The 25,384-nt window shown below is 41.8% G+C and overlaps 1 protein-coding gene across 4 annotated transcripts; it reads right to left on the bottom strand.

Annotated features, from left to right (window-relative positions):
• Positions 1-900: 900 nt before the first annotated feature.
• On the bottom strand, positions 901-25,375 carry rnf40 (ring finger protein 40). 4 transcript variants are annotated; one of them, XM_052489060.1, is made up of 24 exons: positions 25,254-25,375; positions 24,098-24,246; positions 23,828-23,995; positions 23,487-23,712; positions 23,037-23,234; positions 21,588-21,709; positions 21,235-21,381; positions 20,801-20,875; positions 20,470-20,589; positions 18,585-18,764; positions 17,773-17,908; positions 17,316-17,437; positions 16,178-16,437; positions 14,905-15,022; positions 14,551-14,700; positions 13,884-14,096; positions 13,538-13,663; positions 13,214-13,354; positions 12,876-12,977; positions 7,032-12,738; positions 3,465-3,563; positions 3,219-3,362; positions 2,996-3,044; positions 901-2,801 (listed from the first exon to the last, which is right to left on the bottom strand). In XM_052489060.1, the coding sequence occupies exons 2-20, from the start codon at positions 24,233-24,235 to the stop codon at positions 12,562-12,564; spliced, it is 2,919 nt and encodes a 972-aa protein (XP_052345020.1). In that variant the 5' UTR covers positions 24,236-24,246; positions 25,254-25,375; the 3' UTR covers positions 901-2,801; positions 2,996-3,044; positions 3,219-3,362; positions 3,465-3,563; positions 7,032-12,561. The 4 variants fall into 4 exon arrangements, with proteins under 4 accessions (XP_052345020.1, XP_052345021.1, XP_052345024.1 ...); XM_052489061.1 differs by lacking the exon at positions 25,254-25,375 and adding an exon at positions 25,102-25,241; XM_052489064.1 differs by lacking the exon at positions 25,254-25,375 and adding an exon at positions 25,211-25,235.
• Positions 25,376-25,384: the final 9 nt, after the last annotated feature.

The following is a 25,384-nucleotide window of genomic DNA, read 5'->3' as shown; positions in this document are numbered from 1 at the left end:
GGTTCCGAAACGTACTGCTTCCTACACACTAGTACCTGGTTCCAAACCAAGGCCTGTCTCATACACAATAGTACCTGGTTCCGAAAACGTACTGCTTCCTACTCACTAGTACCTGGTTCCAAACCAAGGCCTGTCTCATACACAATAGTACCTGGTTCCGAAAACGTAGTACCACTGGGTTCCAAACCAAGGCCTGTCTCATACACAATAGTACCTGGTTCCGAAAACGTACTGCTTCCTACTCACTAGTACCTGGTTCCAAACCAAAGCCTCTATCCATGCAACACAGTACATGGTTGAAGTGAGTGCAAAATGTGTGCATTTGGACAGTTGAACAACTTTGCGAGATTCAATCCGTAGAGTGGAGGGTTCGTGTTATAGCACAATTTAAATGTAAAGGTAATTTCAGATTGAGTTGACCTATGCAACGTTTACGGTGAAGGTGACTGCGGGATTATTGCCTTTAAATTTCAATCGTGCTATAGCGTGGCTCTTCTGCGCTACGGATTGAATCTAGACCATAAAGTTTATACATCAACAAATCTATGGGATTCATAATTTTCTATATAACACAAAAGTCAGTTCATTTGTAACAATGCTTATTACTACACTAACTCATGTACATAACCCAAACAGACAAAGTACATTCACTAGGGCAATATTCAATCCAAATACGGAAGTTTAGCGTTGAAATTTAAAGGCTGTTTCCGCGTTAGCGGAGACTGCATTCATGGTAAATGCTGCATATGACGGCTCAATGTGAAATGACCTTTACACTGCTATTGCACAATCTGTACCACTTCACCGATTGAATAGAGCCCTAAATGATTGCTCAGTAACAAATCTAATTGGTCAGCTGGTGTCAGAGGTTTTACAAACAACTTTACAGGTGTCCCTTCGTCAGTATTTATTCATTTATTCATACATTTAGCTGTTACCACATGTAACTATAAACATTAGAAAATATATCATTCAAAATAAATAGATATGAAAACAATATCTGTATAATAATTGTCCAATGACCCTTTTCTTGCAGCTGGTATACATATCCACTTAATATTGATAAGAAAGTAATATTGTCAGTAATGTGAATTAAGTCATATTCAGCCACCCACATTATCCTGACACACAAGCCCTAAAATTGTGCTCTGAGTTAGTTTGAAGATGAGTACACAGTTATACCATGGTTATACATTTCAATAGGGTTCAGTTTGTTTTTCCCTAAATTGCAATATTCCTTTCTGGGTTGGCAGTCAGTGTCTAATAGTGTTTAAAAAAAATGTCACACAAGCATTGACTCATCTCCATTGTTTCAACTGTGGAGAGCACAACGCTAAGGTTTCCCTATTTGTCCATCGGGAATGGATTTAATTGCAAAAAGAAGAAAAACAGTATAAACTATACCAGGGATTGGCAACAGGTGGAAGGGCTTAGTCAGGGTCTCAACTTACTGTTGCGAGTTAGAATAGTAGAATACACAAGGTGCCATTTAGAAATTTGGTTGTGCATCGGCAGTTTTTCTTGTTCCTCAATTAGTCCATGTCAGCTAACATTTTGTAGATTGGTAAATTAGTCTAGTGCTCATTGATTTTGTTAGTCAGTCTCAGTAAGATATAATTAAAACTGCAAACATTTCTCTCCCATATTGCGAGATGTGTAGAATTGGGTGGCGGCACAACAGTGGCCCCTCATGATTGTGTTCAGATTTTTTTGTGGCCCCCACCCCCATCAAAGTTGCCCATCCCTGAACTATACAAACACATTCCCACAGGATTCTGGACCACCTTGAACTTTTCCATCACGACAGTTTGCAAGCCCCTGTGTTATACTACTTATCCTGCATACACACATACTACAGTATAATGGTTAAATGACCTGTGTAAGAATGTCCAATACGCAGTTTCATAATCAGTTCACTTATTTTCCCCTTTGCCTCTTTTGATTGGAAGATCCTAGAGAGTACAGTGCACGATACTGTTAAAATAATTCTACTCCTTTAAAAATATGAGTTAAAAAACAACTAGCTCTAAGTAGCTCTAAGTGCATATAGTTCCTACATGGAAACACAGACTGGATAAATTGCCCTAAAAGTACATTCAAATTGCCAAAATGTGCCCAACATGAATTTATAATCTAACATTTCCCTTTTACTTGTCATTATCACGAGGATGTTAAATAGAAACGTTACTCTTATAGAAGTACAGTATGTGAAACCTGGCCCAGGAAGCACGATTGTGCTGTATTCACTTTTATCCTGCTGATGGCAAGTCGAGACAGTTCGGTAGTTGGTATTCGTCCTAATAAGCTACAATAAAACAATAGGTGTTCAAGCATTGACAGAAATGGTTGGAAATCCACATCATTCAAGATGTGTCTCATGTTCACTACTGTTTTTTAAACTACTTATTGATTGAACTTACTTATCGATAGATAGAATATTGGAATATCTAGACAAGCTCAACCTAGCATCACTACTCAAAGGCCATCATTTCAAAAAGAGCTGTGAGAGATACTCTTGACTAACTACATTGTCTTACTCAGAGTACAGTCTGACTGCAGACAAGGTAGGGGATTGACAGCGCTTGTTAACACAGTTCTATGTGAGAGCTCCGTTCCGAAACACACTGAGTGTATGTGAACACATCTTTACTAACAGTATAATAAATTAAATGGTCAAACTCCACTCAAATAATACCCTGTGGTCAGAGTATATTCCATTGTACAAAAATGATTCTGTTTCGGTTGGTCATCCAAAGATGTTCCCTTGGTTCTGTCACATCAATGTCAGAAGGAAGATGAGGCTGAGGAAGTAATGAGAGATTTGTTAGTTAATTCCCTCTGAGCATCCCCATTATTTCAAAACATAATTACAACTCGTACAGAAATATTTACATATACTTATGTAGGCTACTTACATGTGTAATTATGTATAATAATTGACAACCGTTATCATCGACTAGTCACACATCAACAAATTTGAGGAACGCGCACTTACTGAAATGTTTACGCTTGGTAAAGAGGTCCCGTTGTCTCTTCAATGGGTTCTGCAGAACAAGAAGACGATGCTGATTTTCTTTTATGTATTTTCACCGGAACCCAAAGAGGTCAATGTGTCTTAATGCTACAAACGTATGTGTGCCTCTATCATCGTGCTACAATACGTTTGTTTCATGACTGACAATGTTAGTTTATCATGAGATGGCAGCCTTGAGCCCTACCACGGAGGGGCCTCTTCTGTGCCTTGCGTCGATGCACCATGACTCCAATGATCAATACTGCAGCGACCAGAATAACTGCCAGCACAGAGAAGCTGGAAATGGCTGCCAGTCTCCAGACATCAGATCTTTCCTTGGTAAATGTGCCTGAAAGGGGACATAATGGTCGAAGGCATAAAATTAAGCATGGGGATGATTTAGTTGTAGGATACAAAGGTTGAATGTTCCTTAGCTAAGGATTTGACTTACAAGTGTTACACGAAGGGGTCTTTGGATACTGCTTGCACGATGAGCAGGATACGCATTGGTCTATGTCCGAACTCCAGAACTCTGAACTGCTGCATAGGTCTGTGAGAAAAACATCAAATGGAGAGACAATGCTTAATTCTCTTACAGCTTTTACCCGTTTGAATGACAACAATTTGTGACTCAATATGCTCATTTGGGAAATGTTCCTCTACCTCACCAAAACAAATGAACTTTTGGAAGAGAGAGAGTATATATTATTTTCCTTCAGCATTGGTCAATGAGAACAACGGATCTGCCTGAATAGTCTTTAGACAGCAACCTAAATATGATTTATCTTATTGTAGATGTTTTTAAAACCGGACAATAAAAAGGTATGCACTTAGTCCGCGGTCTGAGAAAGGAATTGTTTTTGCCCAATGATAAAGAAATCGTATGACATCAAGTCCAAAGAAATAGAGAAGATCCGAGAAACTGTGTGCTTCCTCTTCTTATGAAATGAGTTGGGGAATTCCTTTGATTTTCTCGTACTGATGCACTTAATATGCAAATCAACATTACTCATTGGCTTTGCGTGCACAAGCATGGTGAGACGCTGTGTGTGAATGGCAGGATGTGTGTTATCAAGATGAGGTTCTGACACATTGTTTTGGTGTGTTTGACTTCTAGAGAAGGTGTGGTGAGACTGGGAGTAAACATTACCATAACAGCAGTGAACTGACAGACATACAAGACACAGACTGGAGAGAAAATGTCTACAGTGTGTCCCCTGAGAGACACTACACCGGAAACCTCATATCCTTTTAGAGAACCCACAGGCAGCAGTACCAGACTCATTTCGAAGAGGCATGTGCCAATTTATATCTAAGGTGATTAAGTACGGAATAAAGGGTCTGCAATGTTAATTCAACCCGGTAAAGAATAAAGCCGGATGGTAAAATTCAATGTAGTGATCACAGCACTTAACATAGTTCATGTGATGAAAAACCTGTTACTTTACAGAGTTAGGGTTACTCTGACACTGCTTGGCAGGTTTGACATCTCTACGTCAATAGCTTCACTCATTGAAGTGATGTAGAGTATCAAAGAGATAAAGCCTACAGTTTCCTCATCCTTGAGCTCGAAAGGCCACACAAGTGGTTAGAGGTCTAGCCAGTGATTTGTGACTTTGTCATTCAGCATATAAACCACATGGACAATGTACTTTGAGAAAATGGTTTGTTACCGGACCAAATCTGAACTAATCATAGACGTTTATGTTTTACAGTAGAGTACAGTACAATAGAGTACAGAGAAGTAGAGTACAGTACAGTACAGCAAAGATAAGTAGAGTATAGTAGCCGCACAGTAGATTACAGTAAAGAGAAGTATAGTACAGTACAGTAGAGCACATTAGAGTAGAGGACAGTATAATGTACTGTACTGAACTATACTTTACTGTATTGTACTGTACTTTACTGTGCTGTGATGTCCAAACTTGTGAAACATGGACGTCTATGATTGGTTCAGATTTGGTCTGGTCCGGACCAACCAAATTGGGTCTTGTTTGGGGGCGGATCTTTTTAGAATAATAGCTAGTGGGTAGAATATTACCCATATATGCCACGGATGATGTTGCGTATTTCTATCTTTGTGTACCTTTTTCAGGATACATCAACATGAAGAGAATGCATAATTCTGCATTTCTGTGTAGTACAGACCCATGATACAAATCCATTACCATAATTCTGTTAACGGGTGTAAATCCACTTCACTTACTAAAGTTTAATAACCAAAATAGTTTTTTTCTAACTCAAGGTGTCATGTAATAGCTGATACCCCATTCGTTCTGCAGATATCTTTGAATCTTAATTCAGGGCACATATTTAACAGTTTCTGGAAAATTTGGTCGCATAAAAAACGGAGGGAAATTTTGCCACATTTCTGTTACCAAAACTTTGCATCTCCACAGTTCTTCCAGTAAATGTGTTGTTGTGAAATGTTGTATGTAAATGGTTCAATGTACAATGTTGTCCTTGTGCATCAACGGCTTTTGCTTGTGTAACGGATGTGAAACGGCTAGCTTAGTTAGCGGTGTGCGCTAAATAGCGTTTCAATCGGTTACGTCACTTGCTCTGAGACCTTGAAGTAGTAATTCCCCTTGCTCTGCAAGGGCCGCGGCTTTTGTGGAGCGATGGGTAACGATGCTTCGAGGGTGACTGTTGTCGTTGTGCGCAGAAGGTCCCTGGTTCGCGCCCGGGTATGGGCGAGGGGACGGTTTAAAATTATACTGTTACATTGATGCTGTTGACCCGGATTACTGGTTGCTGCGGAAAAAGGAGGAAGGTCAAAAGGGGGGTGAGTGTAACGGATGTGAAACGGCTAGCTTAGTTAGCGGTGTGCGCTAAATAGCGTTTCAATCGGTTACGTCACTTGCTCTGAGACCTTGAAGTAGTAATTCCCCTTGCTCTGCAAGGGCCGCGGCTTTTGTGGAGCGATGGGTAAAGATGCTTCGTGGATGACTGTTGTTGATGTGTGCAGGTTCGCGCCCGGGTATGGGCGAGGGGACGGTTTAAAGTTGTACTGTTACACTTGGCATACATTTGAAAGTGAATAATCAGCGTCGGAGTGGTGTTCCGTGGAATTGCCCATCAGCTGCTTTGAAACTAAATGAAACAATAGCATATAGGTCAGAACTGAGTGGCACAATGATGTAAGACAAAAAGGTGTGCAGGAAATTGGAGACAAGTCAACACTTGCATTAAATCTACAGTATCAAACAATCAGTTGGAGTTTCCATGGTAAAATACTATTCATGAAGAAGGAGATTGTGCATGTTATCGGGAATTGCTGTGGATTTCTCATCTGTGTCTGACTTCCAGGACTGGTAATGTTAAAATTGATGTGTGAACATAAGCAATCAACACATTTTGGGTGACAGCATCACCACCTGCAAAATCCTAAATTCACCCGTAGGGCCTGGATGAAACCCCATTTCAGCATTAGCTATATTGTTGCCCTGGTCAATAACGAAACAGTCTCACATGCATTTAACACAGTTTTGTCTGATATCCACTCAGCAATAAGAGCCACCCTAGAAAATAACGTCAATAAAGGAATTATTCTTGTGCTGGGAATGGGAAGAATTATATTATTGTCAAGAGTCCACAATTTTACTTTACTTTTACCCCTCAAGAAAGGAAAGAAATGATAATGATTTTCCAACTATAAGTGTCCCCATCAATCAGGTGTCCTTTTCACCCATGGGCATGGATGGAGTGAAATAAGGCGATTGGAATGCGGAACCGGTGAGAAGGCAGCTGGTAGAGGAAGCAACTCCATAAGCAACCCTTTCTTTTATCCGACTCCATTTGAGTAGCCATGCGATGATTCCATGATGGTCAATGAAACACGAATTCCCATGCGATTAAAAGTTTGATGAAATAACGTCTCTTCGCATTTACAATATAGTATTGAGATCGAAAAGTATATAAGCATTTGTCTTTGCGTTACATAGATCAAACGATAATACTTCATATGATTCAAGTTTATCTATATCCATACAAGTTAAATAAAACATATTTTACTTACTTTGTTGCCCGTTCGCGCCGTTTAGGTTCGCTACAGTCGCAATGACAAGTCCACAAAGCGCACAGATAATGTTTGAAGCCATGTTTCTTGTATAAACGAAATTCCCGAAAGTTCATCTGATGAAAAGCCCGTTTTGTTTTTCACCATGGAAAAGCTAGCCTCACAATGAGTCACCCGGAGTAGTCTGAGCCTTGTTTTAATAGAGTACACACCCACGCTAACAGTTCAACTCCTATGAGTCATTTCCTATGTACTGTACTCACATTCTGAGTACTGCCGTCCGGACAGGCAGGAAACTTTAGAACGATAAAACATTTTACTTTCGTTTATTGTAGTAAAGCGAAAAATGTCAATGATCATTCACAATATGTATATTTGAACCAGCAGAACTAAAATACCATGACCGCACCCTTTTTGATTTTCCTTTAGCCAACTTCGGAGTGCAAAGTCTGTAAAGATCTGGAATTAATTGTGTTCTCATTGTTATTACCACGCCTGTCACGTCATTCACTGAGCACTGCCAAAAAATACAAGTATCCGGCAGTTGCATATGGATCCCATAAGCAGTGAAGAAAAGCACTTTACACTGGGGTTGAATACGTTCAGGGTTGTTTAAAACTTCACAGAAGAGGAACTTTTGTGATGCAAAGTGGTATTTTTCTGAGAAACACCACAGGGAACTTAATACAATTACAGAGAGGGATCCTCATCTTGGTTCACATGAGTAGGTTCTGGAACTGTTGCAGTGTTTTTTTATTTTTTTTATTTTTTTTAAATCTCACCATCTCATATTTGTTGTATACATAACATGTATGGTATATATTATTTTGTATGGTCATATGGTTGTATGCAAATGTAACACTTGACTGTCAAAGGAGCTTTTTTCTTTTTCTTTTTTTTACCATCCTCAGGAAGGAGCAACATCTGTAAAAACACAACGCAAAACCCCTCCTCCTATATACAGTATTGGGCAACCAAATGTTAGGCGCACAAGTGGGAACTGCAACACTCGCAGACTCGTGTGCATTTGATACTTCTGCTTTTTTTTAGCAAGATCAAATGCTTTCCCATTATTGACCTCCCAAAATGTTGAGAAGAGGTCAGAAAACCCTACGATGAGGAAATGTATTCAACATTCAACTCATGATGCACAAGTTCAAGTTTTTACTAGGAAAACAACTTCTACACTGTGAAATACAAAATGATCACTAGTATGTTCCGAATGACATGTATGTTCATATCACACAATCAGAGCCCACACACTCTACTCATTTATACCAATCCCAATACCCAGACACAACATTACATCAAAATATTATAGAGGTCTTATTTTGAACCAATACATAAAGCATTTTTTTGCCATTGACTTTAGATCACCAGAGTCTCACTGTGGTTTTTTGAGGCCAGTTATGATTTTAGTTCTCACAGGAGCTAACTTCAAACGCATTACCAAGCTCTCATTATACTGTTAACATCGTCAGAACAGAGAACAGAGGAAAATGGTGTTCAGAGGTTCCATTAAAGGCTTATTATATGGTTGTAACAGATGTTTTGTGACTAATGTACAAGTCAACTTTAACAAAGTAGTCTTGGAGGACTTGGATGGGACAGCCCACTTAGTATGACACTCATGAGCTGACTATTCCACTGAAATGATGTCATCAGTAATGAGGCACTAAAACCTGCAGATGTTGTGTGTGACTGAGTCACTAGGTGGTAGCAAGAGGATTGGTCATAACTGGCTTAACACACGAAGATCTAGCCCAAGGTGATCCTTAACACTCCTTTCTGTGCTGATTCTGAGGCAAACTACAAACTGCCTACTTTGTGTCGAATGATTCCTATTGACAATAGTGAGGCTTGACTTTCAGATTGTCCGGGGCAAGTAAAAATAAGTGTCAGACAAGCAGAAGATGTTGTGTTAAAAAAAGACATGTAAAAATAAGAATCAACAATATCAAAAAAATAATTTGAATAAGAATGTGCTTTTGAGCAGATCTATCTGTAGCCACATGTGCACATTTGTTGATATTCCTTGCTGGTTAGGGAGTTATTTGACCAGTTATAGCTAATTGTTGGTCAGCACACAGGTACGGTCATGAAAATCCTGGAAATGTAATGTCGTGCGCATCAATCACCTGCATGTGTGCCAATGTGCTTGGGCCCGAGAAGAGACAGAGAAATATTGAAGCGTTTGTAATTAACTAAGCTTAACCAAAAATCAGCATTTTCTAATCATCCTACAGGTTCTTGCAGGTCATTTTTATCTATCAGAAAGACCTTTATTTGCCAAATAACCAAGATGAGCTCTATTTCAAAATATAACTTTTCCCAACCAAAAACGCTGTTCCATGCACTCCACACAGAGTACTGGAGGTAGCATAGCCGAGGCTACTAAGCAACAACTTCTAGTAATAAAATAAAACTGAAAATATTTTACTGTTCTTTTGAAATACATTTTCTTTGTCACTTTTTTTCTTAAAAAGTTCCAATTCAGCCATGTTTATATCAACATCAAATCATTTCTGGATAACAAGTACCTTACTGTAACAGTTTTCCATAAAAATGAACAACAATATTTTTTGCAAAAAACTTTCTCAAGCAAGATTTTTTGTTAATTAAGACTGTCTGGGAGTGGTCTAAGTGGGGAGGGAAAAACTTGCTGTTATTAGCAAAGGTTTGGAACTCTCTTTGTTATTGGTTTATTAACCAATTTCCCACCAGGCAAGCAGAAACTCCCACTCATGCAAACAGGCTGATTTGAAGGTCCTGTGTATATTGTATTTTCAAGCAGGAACTTATCAATTTTGTTCACACTTTTACAGTGTTTGTTTCATCAGCTGTTGTACAATGATACGAAACACAGGAAAAACACCATTTGGACTGCACCGGGCTGTATAAGACCTTACAAAACGTACTTATAATGGATTTCTGTGTGATGACTTAACACTTCAATTGTGGTGCTTTGTGGTTTTCCCCCCTCATTTTTACAGATAGCCTACAGTAAAATAAATGAATGAAAATGCTACTGTGTTCTTAAAAAATAAAACTCAGTCTAATGTTAGCAAAGACCTTCATAAACACAACCAAATGATTATTTTGGGGATAGCACATCTGAAATGTATTTATTATTGGAAGTTGAGGAATAAATCTAACACCATTGGAAAGCTGGTATACCCCCTCTATTCAACATTGGCAATGTCATTCTGACGTTAAAATCTTAGAATAGCTTCATAGTAGCCTCCGCAGGATGTTCGGGTTTCAGGTGAAATGGAAAGAGCCTGGGAAGTGACTTGTGCTTTTGGACGTTAACAAGGTGACATTCCATCTTAACTCTTCCTCCACATTTATTGGATTGGTTGAACAGTGCGGTCAATAAACCTCCACTGAAACCTGAATATTTCAGCCTTACAATGTTATAAACATGTCTTTGTTAGTTACCGTTCTTTTAAGAAACCTACTGTAGCCATTTGATTCCCAATTCATTAAATGAGTCAATTATTTATTAAAGACAAAAAGTATTCAGTTGGAATTGTAACTGTGCAATATTTTCGAGTTCTATTTAAGGGTTGCCAATCATCCTCCAGGTGCATCTAAAAGGGGCAGTGTTCTATTTTGAGACAGGCTTGAATATGCAAAGAAGCCCATAATGCAGAGGGTAGCCTACATTTGTCTGATTCTCTATACGGTAGCAACAATGGTCATTTTTATATTGTAAAGTGGTTCCTTGAATCATACAACAATTTTAAGTATCACTCTTAGGTGACTTGAGCTTTCTGACCAAAAAAAAAACAAATCTGTCCTACTTGTCTGAAGGACAAGTGGCAAAACAAATGTTCATGTCAAAGCGCTGCAGTATTATCTGGTGAAATCTCTGCACAGGAACATAACGTGATCGTTACGATAATGAAAGAAAGTCCATTTTTACTGAATTGAGTCGCATTTGTACACAACTCAACTAGACTTGCATCCAGAGATTGAATCTCAGTTCTTCAGAGTGGTCTTTTCTTAGAATACTGGAAACAAGCACATACAGGTGTTTGTCAAGGACGATTCTGGGGAAGTCCATGTACACTACCGTTCAAAAGTTTGGGGTCACTTTGAAATGTGCTTGTTTTTTTTTAAAGGAAAATCATATTTTTTTTGTCCATTCAAATAACATCAAATTGCTCAGAAATACAGTACAGACATTGTTAATGTTGTAAATGACTATTGTAGCTGGACGCATTAGTGTCTAGTTTGAGAAACAGACGCCTCACAAGTCCTCAACTGGCAGCTTCTTTAAATAGTACCAGCAAAACATCAGTCTCAACATCAACAGTGAAGAGGCGACTCTGGGATGCTGACCTTCTAGGCAGTTTCTCTGTCCAGTGTCTGTGTTCTTTTGCCATCTTAATATTTTATTTTTATTGGCCAGTCTGAGATATGGCTTTTTCTTTGCAACTCTGCCTAGAAGGCCAGCATTCCGGAGTCGCCTTGTCACTGTTGACATAGAGACTGGTGTTTTGCGGGTACTATTTAATGAAGCTGCCAGTTGAGGACTTGTGAGGCATCTGTTTCTCAAACTAGAGACTCTGATGTATTTGTTCTCTTGCTCAGTTGTGCACCGGGGACTCACACTCCCATTTCTATTCTGGTTAGAGCCAGTTTGCAATGTTCTGTGATGGGAGTAGTACACAGCGTTGTACGAGATCTTCAGTTTCTTGGCAATTTCTCGCATGGAATAGCCTTCATTTCTCAGAACAAGAATAGACTGACGAGTTTCAGAAGAAAGGTAATTGTTTCTGGCCAGTTTGAGCCTGTAATCGAACCCACAAATGCTGATGCTCCAGATACTCAACTAGTCTAAAGGCCAGTTTTATTGCTTCTTTAAGCAAAACAACAGTTTTCAGCTGTGCTAACATAATTGCAAAAGGGTTTTCTAATGACCAATTAGCATTTAAAAATGATACACTTGGATTAACTAACACAACGTGCCATTGGAACACAGGCCTCTGTACGCCTATGTAGATATTCCATAATCATTTTTTATTCTTTTTAAAATCAGCTGTTTCCAGCTACAATAGCAATTTACAACATTAACAATATGTACACTATTTCTGATCAATTTGAAGTTATTTTAAAAATGGACAAAAAAAAAGAGCTTGCCTTTCAAAAACAAGGACATTTCTAAGTGACCCCCAACTTTTAACGGTAGTGTAAACAAATCATACAGGGCCACAACAACGACCTAGTTAAAAGTGAATTACCACATGGGCAAGACCTGATCCAAAAACAAAGATGTGACAGAAAAACAAAAACAGAGTATCCAGAAGTATGAATACCTTGGTATGTGCACTTCGGTTTTTAGACTCTCACTCAGTCACAACTATCCGTTTGGTCACTAGCACCAACCGGCAATGACGCAATATATGAAAGTCCTTTGAGAAAGCAAAGACAAAACTAAGCTCTCCAACCACACTCACTTCCATCCATTTGTTCATTTTCTTCCTCCCCTCCCTTATCCCTGTTCTCTTCTTTTCCTCGGCAGTTAGGTGATGTAGATGCGGTGGAAGTCGTTGGCCCCGAAGGCACAGTTGCACTTGGGGCACTTCCTTTGTCGGGTGTCGTAGCGCGTCTTCAGACACTCGTAGCAGAAAACGTGGAAACACTTGGTGAGCACGGTCTCCTTGTCGCGGGTGTTGCAGCACGGACAACGCAGCTTCGCCTGCCAGGTGTGGAGTACAGAAAATGTACAGTTAACGCTGTAAAATAAATGTCCCGCAACACGTGAACCTTCTCACATGTAACTGATCGAACAAAAGCAAGGCCGGGCCATCAGGATGTGTGTATTTGTTTAATTACCTTGTACTGGTTGATCTCCTCCTGCAGGATCTCATCAGCATCAGTGTACACCTCCACTTTCTTCTGCTTCTCCAGCTTTCGTCGTAGCCTGGACAGGTCCTCCTATAAGTCAGCCAGACACAGTCGAATACTTTAGGAGCCTAGACTAAAACGACAGTTAACATTCACACTCAAAATGAGCCTTTCCCACAGAAGGCTTTTAGGGGTTTGACAAATGAACATCAGGGCTCCCTCGAAAAAAGAAAAAAAAAGACATTCACGTTTATAAAATGAGACTCACCTGGTTAAATAAAGGATACATATGTGGAAAGGACAGACTTGTCAGTAGATGTGTGTACCTGCGCTCTTTTGAGGTTGCCCAACTCCCGCTCTCTGGCGTTGCGGTTCTCAGACACAGATACCTGGATCTTCCTCAGCTTGGACTGGGTGTGATCCAGCTGCACCTTAAGGTCCTCAGCCAGCTGGGCTGCCTCCACCGCCTGAGATGGAGGGGCAAGAGACACTCAGATAGTATTGTCCTTAATAACAGTGGTATTGTTATTCCTTTTTGTGATATTATTACAATACCAATAGTAAAAGTAGTAGTACTATGAGTAGTAGTATTGGTAAGGTAACTGTGGAAGAAGGGGAGTTTAAAATTGTAAGTGGTATTGTTTTGCTACCTTTCTCTTGTTGAGTTCTAGTGCTTGTATGCGAACTCCTAACTCTTTCTCCAGATTGGTCAGTGAGCTCTGGAGGATGCCCTCTTTCTCCTCCAACTTCTGTACAACCAATAACTGGGCTTCCACCTGTGACAGACAGCAAGGGGAACCAATCAATCAGACCTTTTTCCTCATTAGCTCAGAAACACAAGCATTATCAGGACTACAATCAAATGTTTTTTATTTTTTTATTTCAATAGTCATCAGGGATGAACAACATTACGCACCTGTTTTACATCCACCGCTTTGTTGCCCTGAAAATAAACACACACGATGCTGACAGTTCATCCTCCACAGTCGCTCTCACCTGGGTCTTGAAGGTGAGCACCTGGTCAGCCAGCTCCTCCTTCTCCTCCCTCAGCAGCTTGTAGATCTGGTTGGACTTGATGCGTTCCGACATCAGCTTGAAGTTGGCGTCGTCCTTCTCCCTCAGCTGCTGCATCAGCCGGCTGTTCTGCTCCTGCATGTCCTCAAAGGCCTGGCCCGTCACGTCCATCTCACTCAGTAGGGCCTCCTCCTCCTGGACACAATGGAGCGGTACGGGGGGGGTTGGAATAGAGTTGGCATTTGTTTCGTTTTTTTTCCCATTTTACTGTCAGTTATGTAGTTTAATTTGAGGTCAAATCTCTTTGAGAGAGAGACCTGGTACAATACGGCGGATGAAAACACATTAGGTCACACAGTGTTACCTTGCAATGTATCCCGAACGGATCACACAATGTGATTGTAACTAACATGTATCAACTGACTTCACAATGACACCTCATCTAATGTAATTCAAATACCACTGAATAGCATCGTAACAACTCACTTATCGGCATCGAGATTGCTTAAGAAATCAAATTCCATTGAAATCCCTGGTAAAAAAATAATAAAAAGCAATGGCAAAGCCAAGACAAACCCACTGCAATTGTGACATTTAACATATTCAACAACTCTGCAACAGCTTTGATTGTGTAGTGGATATACAGTACTTGTTTGGTGGCTGTGAGCTTCTTCTGTAGGTGGTCGATTGTCTCCTCTGCCACACGGATCTTCCTGAGAGCGTCCTCATCAGCCAGCTTCTTGCTCTCCTTCCTCTCCCTCTCCTCCAGCTCTCGAACACGCACCCGCAACTCATCCACCTGGGACATGGGGGGAGGGATTTAGATGTAAAACATGGACAAACACATAGGCACTCTACCACATTATTTTTTTTATTTTTTTGTGACCAAGATTTTATAGACAATTCAATTTTTTTTATACAGAATACAAGACATACAAAGTAGCAGGACCCAACAAATACCATTTAACTTTACATGTGAGATTCTTGATTTTTAAAATATAACCTCTGCTTTAGACTTGCGCTCTGCTGCCATAAGCTGCACTTTGTCCCTCTGCTCTTTGGGAGCTGATTTGTACATGTCCAAAAGTAGTTTCATCTCCTTCTGAGACTCCTGGGCTTTCCTGAGTGAAAAGGAGAATGGACAGTAGAAGAGTTAGCACTACCTAACTTTAGAATGAGACAATGTGTTAAGGTCTTCTACTATATGAGAGTATATTTTATTTTAGGGGTGTGCCGAGTAATCGGACAAAACGAGTACCTTAACAGATATGGTGAATTTTCTGAATAGGATTATGATGAGTATTTTTTGTAATTATCAGTGATTGGGGGGAACAAAGTCATTCTCAGCTGCCAGCACGCATCTCTCAAACAGTGTGAATGAAGCGTTGTGTACTATAAATTGTACTACTCAATTGGCTAGTTTGGCTGTCTGTCAAGAAATGGGCGGGGTGTGGGTTGAGCCTGCTGCCATAACTGGATTAGAACAAGTCGCCGCTCCCTCTGTCTTTATGTCGCGTGCTAAGCCCATTCTTGCTTGCTATTATAATTTGTTTCTCGCCCAGGCATTTTCACATTTGAAAATGACAAATGCAGTTAGTTCATTTTCATGGTACAAATGTTGTGGCATAAGTGTAGGGAGAGAACATTTTTGCTCTTTTTGAAAGCAAAAAATACAGGGCAAGCAAATTACCTTCAACTAAATCTGGGTCTGGAATAAATGCAGGCAGCAGTAGCCACCCACGCATTATATATTAGCCTATTTTGTTGATAATTGAATAGGACTAAGTCAGTCAATATGCATTTTCAGCTGTCAGGATCATTTCTTAACTTTGAACAATATATATTACCTTTATTTAACCAGGCAAGTCAGTTAAGAACAAATTCTTATTTTCAATAACGGCCTAGGAACAGTGGGGCAGAACAACAGATTTGTACCTTGTCGGCTCAGGGGTTTGAACTTGCAACCTTCCGGTTACTAATCCAACGCTCTAACCACTAGGCTACCCTGCTGCCCCAACAATGTGTGAAGGAACATAACGATGTGCTCTGAGATGCACTCTGAATTATAGTACAGTAATGTGCACTTGTGGTATAGGCTTTACCTGCATTTAAAGGTCACTTCCAGGTTTTCCGATCACAAGTAAATCTGATAACGAGTATCACGTGAGATAAAACGGATCAAATTACGAATATGAACAGATCTGCACACCCCTACTTTATTCAGTATAATATGAAAAATGGGAGTTGTGGGTTCTATAATCAAAAACAAAACATACTTAAGTTCCGCCCTCAGCATCTTCAGGGTGTCCGAATCTTTCCTCTTCAACTCCTCGCTGCGCTGTCGCTCTCTTTCTCGCTCCCTCTCTCGTTCCCTCTCAGTCTCCCTCTCTCTCTCCCGGGCCCGCTGTCTCTCCAGCTCCCTCCTCCTCTCCTCCTCCTCCTCTTGGTCTTCATCCTCCTCTTTCTTCACCTCCAGGCTGTCGCTCACCGGCTCCTCCAACGACAGAAGCCCGGTGTCACCACTCTGACACCGCAACTGACATAGGGGCAGGGATAGAAAATGGATTTGAGACATCAATCGCGTGGATCACTGATTTTCATAGCAAATATCATGATTCAAATAAGTCACGTTGATCCTCATCTACTAACCAAATATTGTGCAACTCAAGTTTTGTTGAACCACATGACCGAACCACCTCACCAGGGCAAACTCAAGGTTCTAGTTAGCCTATAATAAGGGTCCAGAGTAGAGCCTTGCAAGGGGATTCATTTTAAGCGAGCACTACCCTACCCAGGCCGATTGATTCTGGCAAATTCAAGGCCCTGCCCGAAACCAGAAATAACTTCCTCCAATACTAAATCCATTAGCTGCTCCCTGCACTCAGCTCACTCTGCTCATTGCAGCTCTGAGTCGGAGTATCCATAGCAACGGATCCGATTGGGTTGCTCTGCTCAACGAAGAGACACGAGAGAGCAGTTAGCGGTTTGCTACTTTCGGTCACTCTAAACTCAGACACAACTCAAGAACCATTAGTTTCTGTGAAATAATCTCTCCCGTCTTATATTTGACAAGGATGAAGTACTTCTGACACCATGTTACGATCTTAGTCAGATATGACTGTACTGCGCTGCCGAGCACACGCAAGTGGCTCAGCATCAAAATGTTACTGATGAAAAAAAAACTGGGCCCTACCCTAACCCGATGTATAATGTCGGGGCCCTGTCGGGCTCAGGTCGGGTAGCAGCACTCTAGTCCAGAATTTATCCTGACCTGGTCAGGTCATCTGGTTAGAAAAATTGCCGGGCTCTTTCCGCATATTGATTAAATATGCAGAATTTAATTTAATATAAAAATATGATATATATATTCAAAAGAAAGTCTATTGGTCTCACGTAGAGGATCCGCCGCCCTACCTTGTTGATCTCCATCTGTGTTTCTCGGAGCTTCCGCTTGTAACGCTGCACGTCACCTTTCAGCTGGTGGTTGTGGTTCTGGAGGCTGCTGATGAGGTGGCGCATCTCTCTGTTGATTGGGCCTGAGGGAAAGATCAAAGGGGGACAGAAGGGTTGATGAGGAAACAACGACCGTGCGTTTCAGTCAGAGCCTCTGTTTTGTCTGACTGTAGTCTGCGTGTGCTAAACTTGTGAAGTATCGCCAAACTAGTGAACAATATGGATAGTGATAACAGGATAGGACATTCATCCCAAACACAGTCAACATCCTCGGTTAGAGGGTGGGGGGAAAAAAAGGAATAAGACTGACAATCATCCATTCAAGATTCTCACTGAGAAACTTGTGCGTTCTATGGGAAACTGTTAATGATAGAAACGAGCCTCGGGAGTGAGAGGTGTTGTGGAGATGAGACGTTACCTGCTTGCTCGTTGGCCGCCAGGTTCTGCTCAAACTCGATGCGCAGCATCTCGTACTCCTTGCGCACCTGGGCCAGCGTGTCTTCCAGCTGGATGACCTCTGTGCGGAGCTTCTTCTGTAGGGATAGCTCGTCACTCTGAACAGATGACAAGCGCCACAGCTTTTGTTGGCGGCAGTCCAACGGCAACGTCACACCAAACCTCTGACGTCCTGACTAGTTTTAGCCAGTTTTTACTGATTGTGACACAATCCACTTTCCAAACATACAAAGAGAGCCTGTCTGTTTCTGCTTACACCAAATTGGTCATGTTTTGCCCAAACACAAGGCACTGTAGCCATGGCAATGACACACCATTGTGGAATGCAGAGCTAGTCAGCTCCCCGGGCCGCTGTAACCCGGGCTGTACAAAATACCTTTCTAACCACATATATTCCTAGTGTATTCATGATATACATGCCAGACCTGGGTTCAAATAGTATTTGTTTTCTTTCAAATACTTTAGCTGTGCTTGATTGAGTATGCCTGGCACAATGGAAACAATGGAATAGTCCCAAAATTGCAAAACCCATCCACCTGATACCCCAAGCAGGGGTGGGTGGATACTATTTGAACCCAGATCTGATACGCTGAAATGTTTGTTACTTTAAAATCAGTGGCTCCCTCCTACACTTCAGTAATTTGTCCGATTATTTTATGCAGAGCGACAATCAGTCTATTCAACTAAGGGAGGTAAATTAACCATGGATCATAATCATTGCAAGTAAAAACCTTCTTCTAAATAGCCGCTCTCTGCAAAATCAGTGCTCCTGACCTCCATGTGCTCTATCTGTCGGAGGTGGGCGTTCTTTGCGGTGAGGAGCAGGGCCCGGGCCTCATCCAGCTGGGTCTTCACCCCCAAAGACTCATTGTAGAGCAGGGAGAATTGGGACTGAAGGCACTTGTAGTCCGCGGTCTCTTTCACCACATCCTCTGGAATATTTTTCAGGTCCAACTGAAAAGGTAAGTGAGTGAATTTAACCCCCCCCTCCATACACTGTAAGACACCTTGGGACATGGTGAAAAACTAAATGACTGCAATTCATTTGGGATAGAGCAAACAGACAAGGGAACATTGGCCAAGAAATTACATACAGAGTATACATTCAGTGATCATAACGTAAAACAATTATAAACACTAACATTTGTTTTAAGTGTTTACAGTGCCTTATGAAAGTATTCATACCCCATGACTTATTCCCCATTGTTGTGTTACAGCCCAAATTCAAAATGGATTACATTTATATTTTTTCTCACCGATCTACACACAATACCCCATAATGAAAAAGTAAACACACGTTTTTTGAAAATGTTGCTAATTTCTTGAGAATTAAATAAAGAAATCTGTAATTGACACCGGAGTCAATGATTTGTAGAAGAACCGTGGCAGCGATTACAGCTTTGAATAATCTTGTGTATGTCTGTATCAGCTTTGCACATCTGGATTTCAGGATTTCCTCCCATTGTTCCTTGCAGATTTTCACAAGATCTGTTAAGTTAGATGGGGAGCGGCGGTGAACAGCAATCTTCAAGTCTTTCCACAAATGTTCAATGGGATTCAAGTCTGGGCTTAAGCTGTTCCACCTGTTAGATTCTGGGTTAAACTTGGAACATTGTTTAGAACCTTGTTTACAACCGAACACACCCAATAATTTCCACATTTTTGTTCTGAAGCCATTCCAGCATTGCTTTGGCTTTATGCTTGGGGTCATTGTCCTGTTGGAATGTAAATCTTTGCCCCCAGTCTAAGGTCGTTTGCACTCTGAAGCAAGTTCTCATCAAGGATTTGCCAGTATTTAGCTCAATTCATTGTTCCCTCTATCCTTACCATCCTTATGATGCTGCCACCACCACCATGCTTCACGGTAGGGATGCAAAACTCCAGGTGTGCTGTCATGTGCCTTTTTATCAAAGCCCAGATTGGTGAAGCGCTGTAGAGTCTGTTGTCCTTCTGGCAGGTTCTCCCATCTAAGCCAAGGAACTCTGTAGTTCTGTCAGAGTGGTCACTGGGTTCTTGGTCACCTCCATGACCACGGTCCTTCTTTGCGGTTGCGCAGTTTGATCGGACGGCCATATACTCCCAATGATGGAGACCACCGCGCTTTTGGAAACTTTCAACACTGTCGAAATTGTTTTATACCCTTCCACAGATATATGCCTCATCACAATTCTATCTCTGAGATCTATGGACAGTTCCTTGTACTTCATGGTTCCTTGTACTTCATGGTATAGCTTCTGCTCTGACATGCTTTGGCCCAAAAAACTGAATTGGCCACAGGTGCACTCCAATCAAGTTGTAGTGACATCTCAAGGATGATCAAAGGAAATTGGATGCACCGGAGCTGAATTTGGAATGTCATTGAATTTTGAATAAATTTGAAAACATGTTTTCACTTTGTCATTATGGGATATTGTGTGTAGATGGGTGATGTTTATGTTTTAATCATTGTTGAATTTAGGCTGGAACAACATCATTTGGTATAAGTCTAGGGGTATGAATATTTTCTGAAGCCACTGTGTCCATTCTACAATTATAATCATCCTTGACATGACATCTGACTCATGACTGTCTGAATAGTGAGCATCTCCTTTGTTAAGCTGACATAACAGAATGCACAGCGTATTGTCTTGTATTCCCTCAGAGGGGGATGCTGTTGTACCTTGAGTTTCTCGCTCTCCCTGACAGCCTCCTGGAGCTCCTGCTGTAGTTTCTCCAGGTCTGCCATGCGGTTGTTGGCCAGCTCCTGGTTCTGCTCCAACTCTGCATTCAGGCTCTCAAACTAACAGATATAATAATTACAATATGGAGTAATTTGTATCACTTTGGGCACTAGGCCGTCATTATAAATAAGAATTTGTTCTTAACTGACTTGCCTAGTTAAATAAAATGTAAATAAATATGACAGGGTTGGAAACAACAATGTATCAAACCAAATAGAAGGGAAGCTCAAAAATGGACAATAGGATGGTTGGACAATAGTCTGCACTCACCTTCTGTATATTGAGGGTGATCTGGCCACCGGGTAGCCCCCCTGAGCTGCCAGTGGTGTAGTAGCCCGAGGTCAACTGGACAGAACAATTAGAGAAGGTTTAGCGAACTTGGCCCATACATTAGTACACAAACCCAGACATATTACAATAGCTATATAGACGTGGTTACAGTCCTCATTTCCGCAATAAAATATCAAGACATTATTTTACCCATGTACATACAGAAGGACATCAATAACCCCCCACACACAACACACACACAACTGCTGTTCAATGGACGGCATGCTCTGCTGCTTCAGCCTGGTGCTGGCCATCGATGCATAACGGAGTGACATCAGCGATGACAAGACACTAGAACCTCACACACACCTGCTCCATTACACACACAAAGTAAATTAAGTACACACCCACCGACGCACACAAATTACACACACCTGCTCCAATGCCTCAGCCAGATGCTTGTTGAGCTTCTGTTCCCTCTTACGGAGCTTCTCGATGTCCCACTGTAGATCCTCCACAGCAGTCTCCATCTCAGACACCTTGGTCTCCGAGCTTGTCACCTTATCCACAAGCTCGTTGTACTGTTAAAGAGGAGCAGAGATGAGAGCAAAAATGTGATTATGAAATTGGTTGGATGAGTCCACACAAATCGCCATGTATTACCACCGATGAGAACTAGCAGACATTCACATTGAGGAGGATACAAAAGCTTGAAAGACGACACTATGGAGATGTGGGCATACCAATCACACACACACACTATACATGACAGGGTGAGGTAACATACCTCCATAGACATCTTGTGGTGTCTGCCCTGCAGGGAGGAGGCCAGGTCTTGCAGTCTGCCATTCTCCTCTAGCAGAGTACGATTCAGACGGAGCATCTCTTCCTGGCTGTCATCGTCACACACTGACAAAGACATCACCGTCACTATGGTTACTCAACTAGTGATTGCATTTGCCACGTAGCAGATGCTTCTATCCAAAGCGACTTACAGGAATTTAACACGAGATCAAAGTGAATGTCACACTAGGCACCAGAGTGAATGTCACACTAGGCACCAGAGTGAATGTCACACTAGGCACCAGAGTGAATGTCATACTAGGCACCAGAGTGAATGTCATACTAGGGACCAGAGTGAATGTCATAGTAGGGACCAGAGTGAATGTCATAGTAGGGACCAGAGTGAATGTCATAGTAGGGACCAGAGTGAATGTCATAGTAGGGACCAGAGTGAATGTCATAGTAGGGACCAGAGTGAATGTCATAGTAGGGACCAGAGTGAATGTCATAGTAGGGACCAGAATGTGAATGTCTAGTAGGGACCAGAGTGAATGTAACACTAGGCACCAGAGTGAATGTCATAGTCATAGTAGGGACCAGAGTGAATGTCATAGTAGGGACCAGAGTGAATGTCATAGTAGGGACCAGAGTGAATGTCATAGTAGGGACCAGAGTGAATGTCACACTAGGGACATAGTAGGGACCAGAGTGAATGTCATAGTAGGGACCAGTGAATGTCATAGGGGACCAGAGTGAATGTCATAGGCACCAGAGTAGGGACCAGAGTGAATGTCATAGTAGGGACCAGAGTGAATGTCATAGTAGGGACCAGAGTGAATGTCATAGTAGGGACCAGAGTGAATGTCATAGTAGGGACCAGAGTGAATGTCACAGTAGGGACCAGAGTGAATGTCATAGTAGGGACCAGAGTGAATGTCATAGTAGGGACCAGAGTGAATGTCATAGTAGGGACCAGAGTGAATGTCATAGTAGGGACCAGAGTGAATGTCATAGTAGGGACCAGAGTGAATGTCATAGTAGGGACCAGAGTGAATGTCATAGTAGGGACCAGTGTGAATGTCATAGTAGGGACCAGTGTGAATGTCACACTAGGGACCAGTGTGAATGTCACACTAGGGACCACAGTGAATGTCACACTAGGGACCACAGTGAATGTCACACTAGGGACCACAGTGAATGTCATAGTAGGGACCAGTGTGAATGTCATAGTAGGGACCAGTGTGAATGTCACACTAGGGACCAGTGTGAATGTCACACTAGGGACCACAGTGAATGTCACACTAGGGACCACAGTGAATGTCACACTAGGGACCACAGTGAATGTCATAGTTGGGAACCCCTCTACATAATTATGCTAAATGTAGAACCCACATGATGCTACAAACAGAAAGTGAAAACTCCAGAGTCATGATAAGCGAGTCTGAATAGTTACCTGAGGACAGGAACTGGGTGCATAGGCCGTTGATGCGGCTGTGCAGCCTGTCGAAGACGCAGACCATGCAGGCAGCGGCCTCCTTGCTGAACTGCATCCTGTCCCGCAGCTGCAGGCTGAGCTCCTCCTCACTGCTGTTGTCCAAAGTGGAGAGGAAGGCTTTGGTACTCTCACTGAGGGTAGTAGTGGGCGGCGGGGCTAAACAGTCAGGATGAGAAGACTTAGGATGTGTTTTTTTTTATTTAACTATGCAAGTCAAATTCGTATTTACAAAGACGACCTACAAGTAAGTTATAAGTGACAGAAAGGTTTAGTGCTTGATGTTGCCGTACCTCACACCAGTTATTACCGGCGGCAACGCAATGGACTCAGAGGTATCATTACTTCTGATCAGAGGCTAGATATGCATAGATGAAAAAGGTTGAGAAAGAGAGCAGGAATCCTCTTTACCGGTTGTCGAGTCCTGCTGTGGTTCACGGGCTATCTCCATACCGTCGGGTGGTGGAGGCCGTTTCTCCTCGTGTTCTGGCACTGGGAGTGGGGCTGAGGGAGGGGGTGGTGGGATCATCATGCCATCCGCGTCCATCGGGGTAGGGGTAGAAACAGGAGTAGCGGGGGGTGCCGGGACCACCGTGGGGTCAATGCGGTGGCGCAGGACGTGAACATTTTCTTCCAACTGGAAGTTAGAGAAAGAGGGTAATAGACTGTGTGTGTGTGGGGGGGGTTACACTTTAAGTTGAGAATATGTCTATGTTCCTTCACGGCAGCAAATATTTGTAGGACGTACGTACCTGGGACCAGTAGCGATTCACAATGAGCAGTGTGGTATCGTCAGTAGCTTGTCGCTTTTCCAGCTTCTCGATCTTCTCCCGCAGCTCATCCTCCATGGTCTGCCTCTGCTCCAGACGCTCACTCAGCTTTTTGTTCTTAAACTGGATCACCTTCATGTCCATCTCCTCCTGCAGACGTCACGTGACAATAAAGAAGATCAATTAAAACATCCCTCCTGTATGGTTAAGCACAGACAAGACCCAGTTGTGGGGGACAAAAAGAGGACTAACCGTAGAGGACACTCCCCCAATGCGTATGGGCTCAATGAGAGTGGTGGTGGTCTTTTCCTCTTTTTTACACTTCTTCTCAGGTGGACCAGGGGAGCTGTCCCCACCTGAGGCTCGCTTCCCTCCCCCGGTGCCAGACATGGTTGCTGCTTCTGCAACAAAAGCGTGACAGCCGTTTTAGGACACAAAGCCGATGAAAAGGGGGCATTTCATTTGAACAACTTCATTTGTCAGCTGCCTATGGCCTCTACGAAGAGATATTTATGATGACAAGACTAATCACTTCCCCGTGTCAACACCAGGGGTTTGTCATTGTGTCACCAACTTTTGAAGTTTAATTTAGAAAATGATACTGAAACTATCTACTATTTGGTATACAACTACAAATAATTGATGTGGATTGCTTACAATTGCCCAAGTTGGCAAATTAATTCAGATTTGTATATGCCAATTCAATGAAGGCCAGGATGTCCCGCTAGCTAACTATCCCATTTCTGAAGTGTGGAATATGTAAACCTGCAAGTGAGCATCCAAAACTTGGCAGAGTAGCTATCCATGTTAGCTACCTAAATAGCAGTAGTTGCATGCTTAACGTAGACTACATGACCAAAAGTATGTGGATACATGCTCGTCGAACATCTCATTCCAAAATTATGTGCATTAATATGGAGTTGAACCATTGTTGCCCTTAAGTCATTTTCACTTCAGAATAACAGCACTTACAGTTGACCAGGGTAGTTCTAGCAGTGCAAAAAAATTGACTAACAGACTTGAAGGTGAGCTCTTCAGTAAGGCCATTCTACTGCCAATGTTTGTCTTTGAAGAATATATGGCTACGTTCTCGATTTTATACAAGGGTGTGGCTGAAATAGCCGAACCCACTCATTTGAAAGGGTGTCCACATACATTTTTATACAGTGTATATTTTACTAGCTCGTATAACTAACGTTTGAAATAATCTAGCTAGCTAACATGCTAATGCTAATTGTAATGAATGCTAACGTTACCCGGCAAGCAGATTAGAGTTATACGGCCTATGCACTCGAATCACTTTGAAATGTTTACTACATGCAATCACACGTTTTTATTTAAAGATCACTACCAACTATCACAAACCTTCACCAGCAAAACAAATAATTTGTAAAACATAGTCACTAACCGGAGATGACGACGGCAATTATTTAAGCAGTTTCCTGTACGGCACGGTAAGTGTACCGATGAGAAAGTCGTTTTATTAAAATCAAAGGTCATGTAGTCCGTTTCTCGCTGTTTGTTTACTATGTAGTTACC

The sequence above is a fragment of the Oncorhynchus keta genome, chromosome 3, assembly GCF_023373465.1.
Source record: "Oncorhynchus keta strain PuntledgeMale-10-30-2019 chromosome 3, Oket_V2, whole genome shotgun sequence".
Lineage (NCBI taxonomy): Eukaryota > Metazoa > Chordata > Actinopteri > Salmoniformes > Salmonidae > Oncorhynchus > Oncorhynchus keta.
Note: the sequence above shows the minus strand (reverse complement) of the source record. Positions and strands in the feature narration are given on the sequence as shown.

Excerpts from the sequence above, each read along its gene's own strand:
- rnf40 (XM_052489060.1), bottom strand. The coding sequence starts at position 24,235 with ATGTCTGGCACCGGGGGAGGGAAGCGAGCCTCAGGTGGGGACAGCTCC. Across the intron at positions 23,235-23,486 it reads ACAGCAGGACTCGACAACCG|CCCCGCCGCCCACTACTACC; the intron begins GTAAAGAGGATT and ends CTGACTGTTTAG. Across the intron at positions 15,023-16,177 it reads ATGCTGAGGGCGGAACTTAA|GAAAGCCCAGGAGTCTCAGA; the intron begins GTATGTTTTGTT and ends CTTTTCACTCAG.